Source organism: Gilbertella persicaria (genome assembly GCF_025201335.1).
Source record: "Gilbertella persicaria strain CBS 190.32 chromosome Unknown B0P05scaffold_2, whole genome shotgun sequence".
In the NCBI taxonomy this organism is placed as follows: domain Eukaryota; kingdom Fungi; phylum Mucoromycota; class Mucoromycetes; order Mucorales; family Choanephoraceae; genus Gilbertella; species Gilbertella persicaria.
Window position 1 is genome coordinate 167,743 of NW_026251963.1, and position 12,981 is coordinate 180,723.

The following is a 12,981-nucleotide window of genomic DNA, read 5'->3' on the forward strand; positions in this document are numbered from 1 at the left end:
TGCTTTGATGATCTCTTTTTTGTGTTTAAGCTTTACATATATATACACTATACCTAAAAAGAACTCAGGACCTTATTTTCCTTTTCTTTTTTTTTGTTTGTCTTCTTTCCTTATCTGATGCTTTTTTAATGTCATCTCCTCATTACTATCCACCTCGCTCACAGTCTTATTCTAATACAAAATACAATAATCCAGCAAAATTAAGATCCGAATCAATTTCTGCCATATCAACTATGTCTTCGTCTTCATCTACCTATTCTCACGGCTCCCATTTACTGAATTCACAGTTTGTATTGTCGCCCACAAGTGAATATCCTCGAACTCCATCCAGTTACTTAACCAACACAACGGGTGATTATGATGGAGCCTATCCACCCTCCACACCAAGCGAGCATTCTTATTATTTAAATACACCACTTCCTCGGCCTTCTGATTATTCTCATATGGCCAGATCACCGCCTCACTCTATGTACGGATACGACGTTAAGAACAGCTATGTCGTTGATGAAGAATCAAGTACATTTGGGCCTATTCAACACTCATTGTCTTCAAGAACAAGCACTAGTGCAGCATCAGATACTATTTTCCCACCTACAGAAGCAATGAAACTCAAGTCCAATGCCGCCTTGTTGGCCACCGAAGCATCCTTCAAGGTTGTTTATGCTGGTGATGCTACTTATAAACCTGACAAGGGCATCCTCAGCAAAAGCAAGCGTGCCCATTTCGTGCTCACAAATAATCATTTGCTAGTCTACAAATCATCTCAGAAAGCTCGAAGTGAAATCAACATTTTCGATCATCATAATGGTGAAGGTGTCAGTAAAGAAGCCATGGCAAAGATCTTTGATAAAGATAGGGTCTTGCTTAAACTATCCAGTGTTTATGCTATTCAACTTGTGGCCACCGCAGCTTGTGTCTTTCGCATCGAATATTTTCATCCTCAGTCTGGTCAGGCACTTTCACACACATTGACTGTCGATACAGATAAAGAGTGCAAACAATGGGTTCAAGCACTCAGAAAGTCTGTTCGTATCCATCATACCCGCATCGAAATTATTTCGCCTACAGAACGTTTTACAGTACTTGAGCGCTTAGTCAAGCAAAGCGACACGTTCACAAAGTCAGATCAAGTCAAGATGTTCAAGGTGGTATTCAAAGAAAAACGATACAAAGTAGGTGGCGATTTACCCAAGGAAGTCTTTTTACCAGTGATTATGGCCATTGGTAAATTTAGCTTCTATTTCTTGCCCATCAGTATATTGGACGATGAATATCTCAAGACAGTAGAACGAGACCGATTTGGCTTTTTGTCACTCTTGTCTGTTCGTTACGAAAATGTCGATGATACAGTCATACTTGAAATTAAGCAAGTAGGAAAAAGCAATCGACAACTTGTGTTTGCATCTACTTTTTGTGAAGATATTATTCAATACTTATATCGTGGTATGGAGTCGCTTGTTCCTGGTTCAGCAAGTCAACTGTATGCAGATCGAGTTCCCGCTCATATCAAGCAAACGCAAGTCATGCCACTGGATATTCCTGCAGACCCAGAGGATGAAGTCAGTGGTCATGATGATAAGGAAATCAAGCAATTCAATACTACCCTTCGAGCTTATTGTGCTGCTATGAACATGAACAAGTCTCGTTTCAACTATACCATCACAGGTCCTTTGAAGAACAAGACATTTACACTATTACCTCCTAACGAAATTGGTCAAACACCTGCTGAATACGAAAAGTATGAACTACTTGCTATCTTTAGGACCATTCAAGCCAATGTATGTATCCACTTTAGAGAACAAAGTTTCCTAACTACTTTTAATAGAACATCTTTATCGAAGTGTGTTTTGCTAATCGTTCTTTGCATACCTTGGAAACTTGGAAACTTCAACCTAATCATGGCTGGTCATTTAACAAACATCACCCATTAAAAGATGAAAACTTGCTTTCAAATGAGCTCTATACTATTTTGACAAATCTCAAGTTACTTCGCAAACTCGACCTCACCAACTGCTCGATTGGAAAGCCCTCTGAAGAACTTATGAATCGACAATCGTCAGCCATTGCTACCATTGGTATTGTTATGCGTTCCGGTAAAACACATCTAAGCCGTGTCTGCCTTGGCAAAAATATCATTTCTGAGCAAGACTTGGGTAGACTTGTTCAAGGTATTCGGGAACATAAGAAATCCATCAAGGAACTCTATCTAAACGAATGTGGCCTGCAAAAAAACATGATTGAGCTGGTTCTCAAGACACTGTACGAAAAAACACCTGAGCAAATCATCAGTTTAGATCTATCTACCGAGAAGCCTATGGCTATTGATCCTGTCTTGATTGAAAAGATAGTGCCTACCTTTAAGCGACTCGAATACCTGAGAATGCGAGGCTATCATCTGTTGAGTAGGAGCTATCGCTTCATGCTGGAATCAAGCCGTCTTCGTGAACTGGATCTCGGTGGCTCTCGTATGGATGCAGATACAGTGACTCGTCTATGCAAATGGATGCAGACACCTTCTTTTCAATCCATTGAAGCTCTTCATCTAGGTGACTGTAATCTCAATGGCAAAAACGTTTATGATATCTTGATCTGTATCAGTCAATCAGCCAATCGTTCTATGCATCTCAACTTGGAAAACAATCCGATCATGAAAGAGGTGATGCATTTACCCAAGTTGCATTCTGCTATTCTGCAAGGCGAGGGTCCCAAATCCATTTCTTTTGCTCGTATTGAATGGGACGACTCAACGTTACGTGAATTTATTGATTGCCTTAGAGACAACCAGATAATTACTCATTTGGATCTGTCAGATATCAGTATTCGTGACACAGAAGAATTATCCGTGGACACAGTGCGTATGCTGACCTCTCTTTTCGAACGCAATACGTGCATTACTGAACTCGAACTCAACTTAAAGCACAACAAGTTGCCTATCTCTGCTTTGAGCTCCATTCAACCCAAGTCACTTATTTCTTATGCTGTTGTACAGGCCTTGCAAGGTCTTCGTCACAATAGTTCGCTTCAACATTTGGATATTTCTGGCTTGAATATCGAAGATGCTGGTGCCTTTGCTTTGTCTCGTGTGCTCAAGACAAACAAAACATTGCAATCGATTATCATTGAAGAAAACAATGCAAGTATATGCCTCTAACAATTCATCATGTATTAATATGTTTAATAGATTTCAATTGAAGGTTACCGCAGTATTCTCAAGTCAATTGAAGAAAGTGCCAAGCAAGTCATTAATCTTCCTTTACCCCGTGTGGATATCCGCAATCAGTTACGATACCTTGTCTTTCGTATTGAAGAACTCATACTATCCGAGAATGAAGCTCAGTTCTTTTTGATTCATACAACAGCAAGCGATAAAAAGAAACTCAAGAAACATGAACTTGAGATGATTATTCAAGAACGTAAAGCATGCGAAATTGCCTTGAAGAATCTGGAAATTGTTGTTCATTCATTGATGGTAACCGTACGTAAAAACATGCGCGAATACGAAGAGCAGACGTATCGAACCATGGAGTTCCAATTACAAGCACAGAATGCAGCTCAGGAATTGGCGATTGCTCAAGTTCGATTGCAAAACAGACCAGCCAATGCCATTCATGCTCGCGGCAGGTATCCAAGCAGTAGTGGAGCCAGTACAACAAGCAGCACAACGAGCAGTGTTGTTGGTTCATTGTCCCGAAGTGTCAGCCGTAATACGTATTATCCTCATCCTAACAGCCGAAGGTCAGCCATGAGCTCAGAGAATTCAGTTAGTAGCTTTTCGTCGCCCTCGCCTTATGCTGCCTATAACAGTGCTGATCAGCGTATGTATATGTCTCGTACCAACCATAATACCCATGAAGAAATGTCTATGGGTAAGCCCCATACTTACGATCAAAGACTACAATCACCTATTACACCCTCTTTCGAATACTCGGATCCTTATTTTAGAGAGCTTGACTCTGGTTATATTCATGGCCAATCCTTGGAAAGCTTTGTTACAGATGATCCTGGCTTTATTAGTGATTTTGGTTATGTTGATGATTTTGAGCAAGGAGGCTTAATTGATCCTCATTTCTCAGGTTATCATCCTAAAGCTAATTCTACCTCTGATCAAGATTCTATTTGGAATGAAGAACAAATTGTGCAAAGATTGAACAATGGCCTCTATCTCCCTCCAGATGAAAGAGTTTGACCATAAGAATCGTTCCTCCTGTCATTCATTTTTCTTTGTGTGTTATGCTTTCTTTCTCTTTTTGTGTCCCGCCTTTCTTTTGTTACTGTATGCTGTCTATCCTTTATCATTCCATGTATTATACACTTTATTGAGAAAATAAAACAAAATCTATATTGTTACCTAAAGAGCTTTTGGATTAGGATATCTTTGAATGACAAAAAACTAAGCTAATTTTCATTTCGATTCAGTGTATAATAAAATACTATTACTTTTTGTTTTTAGCTTGATGGTATTTTACACAAATCTTTAAGAAAGGTTCACCTAGTCTAGCGTAATTCTCTGGTTTCATAGGTGTCACTAACAAGAATTCTCTATCTGTTAACGGTAATTTCTCGGCCTAATGATGCATTAGAAAAGAAAAAAAAAAACTGAAAATAAACTTACAAGTTGTCTCAATGATGTATCTGTCAAAATACTACTAGGTGTCTGAAGATTGTATTGGCTCATCAACTGTGCTCTGAGTGCCTTAAATTCTTTCATACAAGTAACAAAACCATCATCTTTTGGTGGTGCTGAAGAGGACGGACTCCTTGATGTTGTCTTGGTAGGTGCTCTGAAATTCGTTGTCGGCAATACTCTCCTACCACCCGAAATCCGTGCTTGACCAGCTGCTGGTGGCACCATGGATCCAGCAGACACAAATCCAGTTTTGGTTTGAGCCGTATTTAACGTGGTCGTTTTAGAATAAGACACCAGTATCTTGTGTGTTCCATTCAATACACTCCCTGCCTTCACACTTGGAAAGACTTGGGTGATAGGGAACCCTCTTGCATTACACTCAGATTTTTCACGGATAACATCGTCCAGCATCATCGTACGTAACAGACGATCCACATCTTGACGCAGCATACTCTTACCATGACCATACCCATTTAGTCGATCATGACCATGGTCCAACAGACGCTTGTTTTTAGAGCCACGAAAGATATCTGCCAATTGAGCAAAAGTGACACGATCAGGCTGGATTTGTTCCATGATTTTGATGATCACGATAGCTTCGTTGGACAAGTCCTTCATGACATTCTGAGCGTGTTGGCTATTGACACAGTTATCACACATACGACGACACAGGGCAGTATCGAACTTTTCACCAAAATAGCCCATGATTTGTTTACGTCGACAGTCTGTAGTATTATCACAGAATCGAATCATTGTATTCAGGTTGTTGCGTTGACGTTGCTTTTGTTCCCAACTGCCATCGCCTTGATCAATCAAAAAGTTGTGTGTACGAGTATCTGCAAACGAATAGTAGAGTCGACATGTAGCAGGCAAACCATCGCGACCAGCACGGCCTGTTTCTTGATAATAGCCCTCAACAGACGAAGGCACAGAATGATGAAGTACAAATCGAACGTCAGGCTTATCAATCCCCATACCAAAAGCAATAGTAGCTGCAATGACTTGTACTTGACCTGTCTGCCACTCACGTTGTACAACCATTCTTTCTGCAGGTGTCATAGCTGCATGGTAGTGTTTGATAGACAGACCAAAATCACGGCGCAGTGTTTCGGCTACTTGTTCGCAGTTGTTTCGTGTAGAGCAGTAAATGATACCTGATTGACCTGGATGTTGACGTATGAAATCATTCATGTCTTTACATATAGTCTTGCCAGACTTTTTCACAACTTGATAACTAACAAGGCATTAAGTACATGCGACTCACACTACATTATAGCTTACATGAGATTACTTCGATTGAAGCTCTGTTTCAATACTTTAGGATTCCTCATCTTGAGATTAAACAACACATCTTTTTGAACAGCTTCATTTGCAGTTGCTGTCAATGCCATAATGGGTACATTAGGATAAGAGTCCTTTAAGAAACCTAACAGTTTATAGTCTGGTCTAAAATCATGTCCCCATTGAGATACACAGTGTGCTTCATCAATCACAAATCGAGCCAGTTTGTTGCGTCTGTGCAAGTTATCCAATGTGGATCTCAACTGGTTGGATACACTCAGTAATTCAGGTGTCACATACAGTAATTGCATAGTAGGTGTAGCTAACTGGAGATCCTCAAAGATCCATTTCTTTCGAGAGGCAGGCACAGTACTGTTCAACATGCCTGCTGCAATACCTTTCCCTTCCACTAATTGTTCTACTTGATCTTGCATCAGAGACAATAAGGGAGATACAACAAACGTGACACCTTGTCGTTCAAAGCGTTGAATGATAGCAGGTAATTGATAACAAAGACTTTTACCACCACCTGTAGGCATAAGCACAAACACATCTTCACCCTTCAGTGTTGTATTGATGGCTTCAAGTTGATTAGGACGAAATTCGGTTAATCTGAAGTTTTGAACAAGAGCTTTGCGAACATCTCTGCTCCATGGATAAGTCGGTTGAGGAGCAGATGGTGGAGTAGGGACAGCTACTTGGGTTGAAATAACATGAGAGGCATTGGGTGATAAGACAGCCGCCGTTCTTGTTTCTGTGCCTGAAAAGAATGGAGATACTTCTGGTGTAGTTTCATTATCCAGCACAACCATTGTACTGTCTGTAGGTGTATTGTTTGTAGGTGTATGATTGACAGGTGTATGATTGGCTGATAGGCTGTCATAGTTATCAAGTTGCTCTTGTACTTGCTTAATGTCTTCAACAAGCTTCTTTCTTTCCTCCAACAATCTGTTCTGCTCTGCTTCACTTGCATTATTTGATAATCCCTCTACTATACTGTTGTTCACTTCATGTTGTTGTTCCTTAAGTGTATCCAAAATCATTTTCAATTCTTCTTTTGTCTGTGCTGGTTTTACTGTATCTAATTCCATCATAGCTTCATCATCAATAGAAAGAAACATACTCGAATCTTCGTCTATACCATCCTCTAGTATACCAAAATCATCATCATCATCATTATGGGTCGGCACAAAATCACCATCATCGTCATCATCATTTATAACAAAGTCGTCCATGTCCATATCATCAAAAGGAACAGGAGAAGTAACTTTAGATCGCTTAGGTTGACTATCTGTCAAGTCAATCAAGAGTGCATCATGATCAGATGTTCTCTTTTGATTGGTAAGTTCATTCTCTCGATTTCTTTTTTGACCTGGTATTGCAGTCTCATTGAATGAGTGAGTCTTAGTGCTTAATGTAGAAGAAGTGAATGTGTAGGTATGCGTAGTTGATCTAGAATCTGTTAAATTGGAAGCATGTGTAGTGATAGAAAGAGGAGGTGAGTCTAATGAGGTATGCGTAGATATGCTTTTTGATAGATCAGGTATTGATTGATTCTGTATTGACTCTAATGAACAAGTGGTAAGTAGACATGGAGGCATTTATCATATATATATATATTACCAGGCAAAGACTTGAAGACAACAGGTTTAAATACTTTTTCATATTGAGTGATAACCACAGGTTTTACTGATATATTAAACCATTCTAATTGTTGCTTATAGTTATCTTGTCTAATTCTATTCATCGTTAAAGAGAGAAAAAAAAAAAGGGAACTACGCGCTTGTTTCTATTGTTATTTTAGGTACGCGTTCCTTTGACCAATCAAATGAATGTTTTCTATCAAGTATGTCTCTTTATTATTTAGATGTAATGATCCCAATTAATAGACGCTTTTTCAGAAAGCCCTAAATAGAATTCAATATGAGTCTCCTTTGGGTATCGAATCACATTTCGAATGGCTTGATCAAGGGGAAATATCTTTTCTCGCCTGATATCTGAAATCACAAGTCGTTTTCCAGGTGGTGGTGATCCTGCAAAATCGATTTCTGACAGTAAATCGCGAAATGTGTATGAGTCAGTGATAGCCAAGTTTCTGACAAAATAAACATCGTCATAGTGTAATGATTTAAGGGAAGGTGAACTCTTTAGTGATACTGTCTCTATTACTTTTGTAAATGAAGGTGATACATGCAAATGGTGAAGATTAGAAGATAATGAAGAAAGCGAAGGTGTACGTAAATGAAGTGGTGGTAATTGAGATGAGAAACTAGAGCGTGCATTAAAATGATGATGATGATGAGGTGGTGGTGGTGGTGGTGGTGGTAATGGTGGTGGAGAAGAATGCATTGGATGATTTGAATATAATAAAGGTGTAGAAGCACTTGAATTGGGTCTAGAGATGGTAGATGCACGCTTTCTTTTATGTGAAGTAGAAGTAGTCATCATAGACAAGTCAGGCGATTCCTTGACAGGCTGGAAAGACAATTCACGCACTTTGGCTGCAAGCATACCGCCTCCCAGCATACCTGTGGGTTGTGGAAGCAATGGATAAGAATCTACAGAAGAAGAACGATGCCGAATCATATCTTCCATTGTTATATTCGAATCAGCAGGTGAAGGAGGTGCGTGTTGTTGTACGCGTTGATGCCTCTTTTTGGCACGATAAAGAGTGCTTGAGTGTGCCTTGCAAAGTGATACTTCTGTCAGGTTTGTTAATCCGACAATGCGTTGATTTTTATCTCTGTAGATACTGTGTCCAAATTCATCTAGCCATTTGAGTGTGAATTCATAATCATCTCTATCCAAGGGCGATAGTTTCTTTGCCCTTGAATCAAGCCCTCCTTCAGGTAAGTTCTTGCCACGACGTGGTTGTGTTTCTGAGCATTGACAGTTGCTACCATAATACTAGACATGATATGAATATAAGCGTGTGGGTATAGCATGCACTTACACCTGAACAAGTAAAGCATACAGCACAAATAATACATGCATTCTATATTTTTATTTTTAATGCTTATCATTTTTTTTATTATGTTTTTTTTTTTTTTACCTTTCTAGTTGACAAAGGACGATGAGATGGCTCATGTTCTGGTAAGCAATGAAGTGGATGGTGTTCAGTCACCACTTGAGCCAGCTGAAATAAATTATTATCAGTCATAATAAAGAAAGAAAAAGAGAAAAAGATGTCTATATATATAAAAAAGGGAGAAAATAAACAAAAAGGAGAGAAAATTAAGGAGGAAAAAAAGAGAGAGAGAGAGAAAGGCACTTTTCTTGAATATGTATAAACTGGTAGTGTTTCATCTTGTTTGTATACAAACATGTATTTATTCGTTTTTAATCTCTACGCACCACACAAGATAGCCTATAGCTACTGTATCTAACATACGGTCTTTGACTACTACTTGAGTTATAATATCATGGCGTCCTTCTGCCAAATCACTCGGAAGTGTATAGTCCGAAGAAGCAGTCAATAAGCCGCGTGCCTTTTTTTTGTACTAGCAAAAGAAATCAACAAAAACCATACTACTGAAAAGAACAACTTACTTCCATTTTTATTGATGTTAAGATGGCCTTGTCTTTCTTTCTCAAATTACTCAACAAAGCCAAACCACCTATTGTTTCTGCAAATGTAGCCAATGCAGTTGGGTGAATACTGATAGATAGGATGAGCCTTCTACACAAATATGCTTCTGCTTACCCTTTTTGTGTATGATGTGTGCTATGATGATCCTATGTATAATTCAGTGGGTTGTTTCTTTTTTTTTTTTGGCTTTGATAGCTTACCCGCATAATAGCCGTACAAAATCCACGTGAAAAAGTGGAGACGCGCATATCTATACTCCCCGCATGGATAGGATCAAATTCCTCCTTATGTACTTTTTGATCTTACCAATTGAACTAGCATAAGGGTCACTGTTATTTAATAAGCGGGCAAATGTCCAAGGTCGGAATATCTTGACAACTGGTTTCCCGAGTTTTTCCCAAATGACAAGTGGGTGGCGTCCGTCTTTTAAGGTGATCAAGATATAGACGATATAACTAAAAGTCAATACCATTAAACCTGTCAACAGGCGACTAAAAATAGTCCATTCAAGTTTAAGGGCAACCTGTACAAGATAAATACTGGCTTCTAAGTGTCCATATAGAGCTGTTATCAATGGTGAATTGGAAGTATCCATAAGAAACAGAAGAAAGGAAAAAGAAAAAGAGAAAAAAAGGGCGGCATTTGTATTTTTTTTTATGACGATTCTTTGACTTCTTGTAAATGATAAGGGACACAATTACATATCAATATGACTTCGCATAAACAGCCATTGATAGGATTTGGACCTTATGTCTGTATCAGTCAAAGTAGAAGAATGATAATGATATATGGACTTACTATTTGCAATAGCACAAGTACATTTTACATGCGATTGATTGGTCTTTCTTAAATCACGACAATGGTTACATTGAGTAACTTGTCTTCCTCTTTTTACAATAGGAATAAGATCTCGGTCATTGTGGTTGCACTTTTTAACGCGGTGACCTCTTATACAAGAAGCACTAGTTCAAGTCAACTAAAAGCAAAGATATTGGTCAATATTACCATGCATGCCTTGTTCCATTAATCAAGATAACCATGTTGGAAAGAAAAAAAAACGTATAAAGACTGGGTTTAAATGCTTCTCACCAGGAATGATTTATTTGCTTGAATAATGCTTCAATACTCAAAAGATAAGGAGAAATGAGATACATAACATTCTTTTCGAAAAGTAATATAATGAGAAATAGATGAAGGAAAGTTTTGTGGAGTTAAATTGAATGTAAATGCAAAGGAGAGAAAGAGAGAGTAGTTGTACCAAATCGGATAAACTTTTGAGAACATCCAAAAAAAAAAAAAAGTCTTGTGCTATTAAGAAGCATGTACTTGAAATCAAATAAAAAAAAAACGATTTTAGCCATAATGGCCATGAGTATAAAAACTAGGTATTGTTAGCAAAAAAAAAAAGGCATTTGAAAGCCATTGTGAACTGCTGAAGATAATGGTTATCTATCATTTGAATATATCAACAAGGCTTTTTTTTTATTATCTATACTTGAGACGAAATACGAGTACTGAATTTTTTTTTTTTTTTTTTTTGTTTACCATGGACATTTGTTGATCGATTACATAATATTTTGTGGATCCAAGTGACTTGATATAACCAACTATGCTTGAATAAGGACACTAATGAAAAGCTCACATGTCTTGCTTGAATGACAAATATCGGCAAAAAGCATAATAGGCATTGCATTCAGAAAGAATGGGCTTATCAAATATAAACCGCATGATACTAAAGATGATTTGTACTCTCAAACGTATTTTTTAATAAGTGGAAGGGGATACAAGAACTATTTCAAGTTATAGCTCGTGCTTTCGTATATCTCTATATGTTAATTTTTATATTGGCTCCCTAGTAATAGTGCAAATGCTTAAGAAATGTTACTCATGATTTAGCCAATGAAGTATTAGTACAGGTGGATCCAATTGACATTAGAAGCACTGTGTTTACCCTCCTCCCCTCTCCTCTCTATGAGTTTTTTTTTTTTGTGAAACGGATCTATAGGATTTTGTATTAAAAGCATGATTACTAGTATTATTATTATTATTAAGGTGTAAATTAAGAGAAATAAGTACAATAATTATGAGTTACGAATATGGTAAATGAGATAACCAGGTAAACCATAGACACCGAATCCCATAGCCTTAGCCATTTTAGCAAAGCCTTCAGTCTCTACTTGGTGTTGGAATACGTAGGGAGGAAAGTTGGCACCTTCTCTATGAACTTGAGCTTTTACAAGAGTAAAGGTAGCACCAACACCATCTAAGGGCACCTTATTGAATTTACCAAGATGTGTAGGCATATCTACCATGAGATAACGGTTGGTTAAGAATTCATAGTAACCTTCAAGCAAGACATAATCCTATTCATATACATGTTACTAATCAAATCATAACGGTTAATAAAGACTTACAGGGTCAAGATCTTTTTGCATTTCAATCGATTTATCAGTTTCTTGCCAGTTATTTTTATCGTAAGCCCAGAAAGAACCATCCTCTGTGTCCAATAAACAGTTGGGTACAACCACATCAACATCCACACTTTGAAGGTCTTCAAGAATAGTATTAGGATATTCAATCACATCCACATCCAACCAAAGTACCCAGGAATGATATTCACGAAGAGCAGCAGTCAACAAATAATTACGAGAACGAGCCATAAACGATCTACGCAAAGGCTGCAATTCAAAAGTATGTCTCTTATCCTCGGGCAGTTGGAAGTTAAAATCCTTTTCATAAATGGCAATTTCATGGTAACGTTGAGAGGGGTCTTGGCGGTTTAAGAATTCGTCTGCCTTTTGCTTTAGAATGGACACAGTTTTATCGGTGGTATCAGACACAAGGAATGCGACTGTGATTAAATCCTTGGGATAGGACAACCGGTCAATAAGTTCAAAGTATCTAGGTAAATAAACTTCTGCATTTTTCAAAGGAGTCAGAATTAAGACATGTTCTTGTTGTTCTTTTGCGTTGGCTGTGGCTTCTAAATCATTCAGGTTAATGAATTTGGCTTGACCGCCTCTATTGTTGCTGTTGGAACTAGTGCTGCTGAAAGCAACAGCTTCACTTAATGTACGGATAGTTCGGCCACTTGCACCACAGGAACCATTTAGACTGAATGAAGAGGAACTTGAAAATGTAAAAAATGAGAGGACGATAAACGACAGAATAGCCAATATAAGCACAACAAGTCGCTTGTTTCCTCTCAGAGGAGCTGTATACATGTTGGCTGTCTTTTCTGCAAGTATCATTTTTTTTTTTTTTGTGTAAAGAAAGAAAGAAAAAGGTTACAAAATAATAATTTGTATTTTATAAAGGAGATAAAAAAGGCACAAATAGTAATGTTCCATTTCTTTTTTAAAATTTTTTTTAGACGTAGATCAATTCCTATTTTTAGCGCCATTGGGCTACTTTTATTGGGCGATAGGGTGTTTCTTCTTTTACAGCCAGAGACATGCGGGTATACGGCTGTGTTAAAAAGGCA

At 38.0% G+C, this 12,981-nt stretch overlaps 6 protein-coding genes across 6 annotated transcripts; 1 reads left to right on the plus strand and 5 right to left on the minus strand.

The window, feature by feature from the left end:
- Positions 1-128: 128 nt before the first annotated feature.
- Positions 129-4,186, plus strand: B0P05DRAFT_567839 (uncharacterized protein; the record flags this gene model as incomplete). Its single annotated transcript, XM_051581160.1, has 3 exons — positions 129-1,778; positions 1,826-3,137; positions 3,195-4,186. 3 exons carry the CDS (start codon positions 129-131, stop codon positions 4,184-4,186), a joined length of 3,954 nt encoding a protein of 1,317 aa, XP_051439290.1.
- Position 4,187: 1 nt separating this feature from the next.
- Positions 4,188-8,054, minus strand: B0P05DRAFT_94299 (P-loop containing nucleoside triphosphate hydrolase protein). Its single transcript, XM_051583905.1, has 4 exons — positions 7,532-8,054; positions 5,909-7,475; positions 4,613-5,861; positions 4,188-4,565 (listed from the first exon to the last, which is right to left on the minus strand). Exons 1-4 carry the CDS (start codon positions 7,653-7,655, stop codon positions 4,434-4,436), a joined length of 3,072 nt encoding a protein of 1,023 aa, XP_051439291.1. The 5' UTR covers positions 7,656-8,054; the 3' UTR covers positions 4,188-4,433.
- B0P05DRAFT_567841 (uncharacterized protein) lies at positions 7,772-9,068 on the minus strand (the record flags this gene model as incomplete). Its single annotated transcript, XM_051581161.1, has 3 exons — positions 7,772-8,815; positions 8,862-8,903; positions 8,961-9,068. The coding sequence occupies 3 exons, from the start codon at positions 9,066-9,068 to the stop codon at positions 7,772-7,774; spliced, it is 1,194 nt and encodes a 397-aa protein (XP_051439292.1).
- Positions 9,069-9,171: 103 nt separating this feature from the next.
- B0P05DRAFT_94591 (uncharacterized protein) lies at positions 9,172-10,324 on the minus strand. The gene is made up of 6 exons (XM_051583906.1): positions 10,296-10,324; positions 9,804-10,243; positions 9,698-9,747; positions 9,612-9,643; positions 9,458-9,566; positions 9,172-9,408 (listed from the first exon to the last, which is right to left on the minus strand). Exons 2-6 carry the CDS (start codon positions 10,090-10,092, stop codon positions 9,238-9,240), a joined length of 651 nt encoding a protein of 216 aa, XP_051439293.1. The 5' UTR covers positions 10,093-10,243; positions 10,296-10,324; the 3' UTR covers positions 9,172-9,237.
- On the minus strand, positions 10,309-10,458 carry B0P05DRAFT_437550 (uncharacterized protein; the record flags this gene model as incomplete). The annotated part of the gene is made up of 1 exon (XM_051573722.1): positions 10,309-10,458. A coding segment is annotated over one exon (150 nt), but the record flags the coding sequence as incomplete, so codon positions are not given.
- A 977-nt stretch (positions 10,459-11,435) lies between these two features.
- On the minus strand, positions 11,436-12,761 carry B0P05DRAFT_522362 (Anp1-domain-containing protein). The gene is made up of 2 exons (XM_051575957.1): positions 11,912-12,761; positions 11,436-11,860 (listed from the first exon to the last, which is right to left on the minus strand). The coding sequence occupies exons 1-2, from the start codon at positions 12,746-12,748 to the stop codon at positions 11,579-11,581; spliced, it is 1,119 nt and encodes a 372-aa protein (XP_051439295.1). The 5' UTR covers positions 12,749-12,761; the 3' UTR covers positions 11,436-11,578.
- Positions 12,762-12,981: the final 220 nt, after the last annotated feature.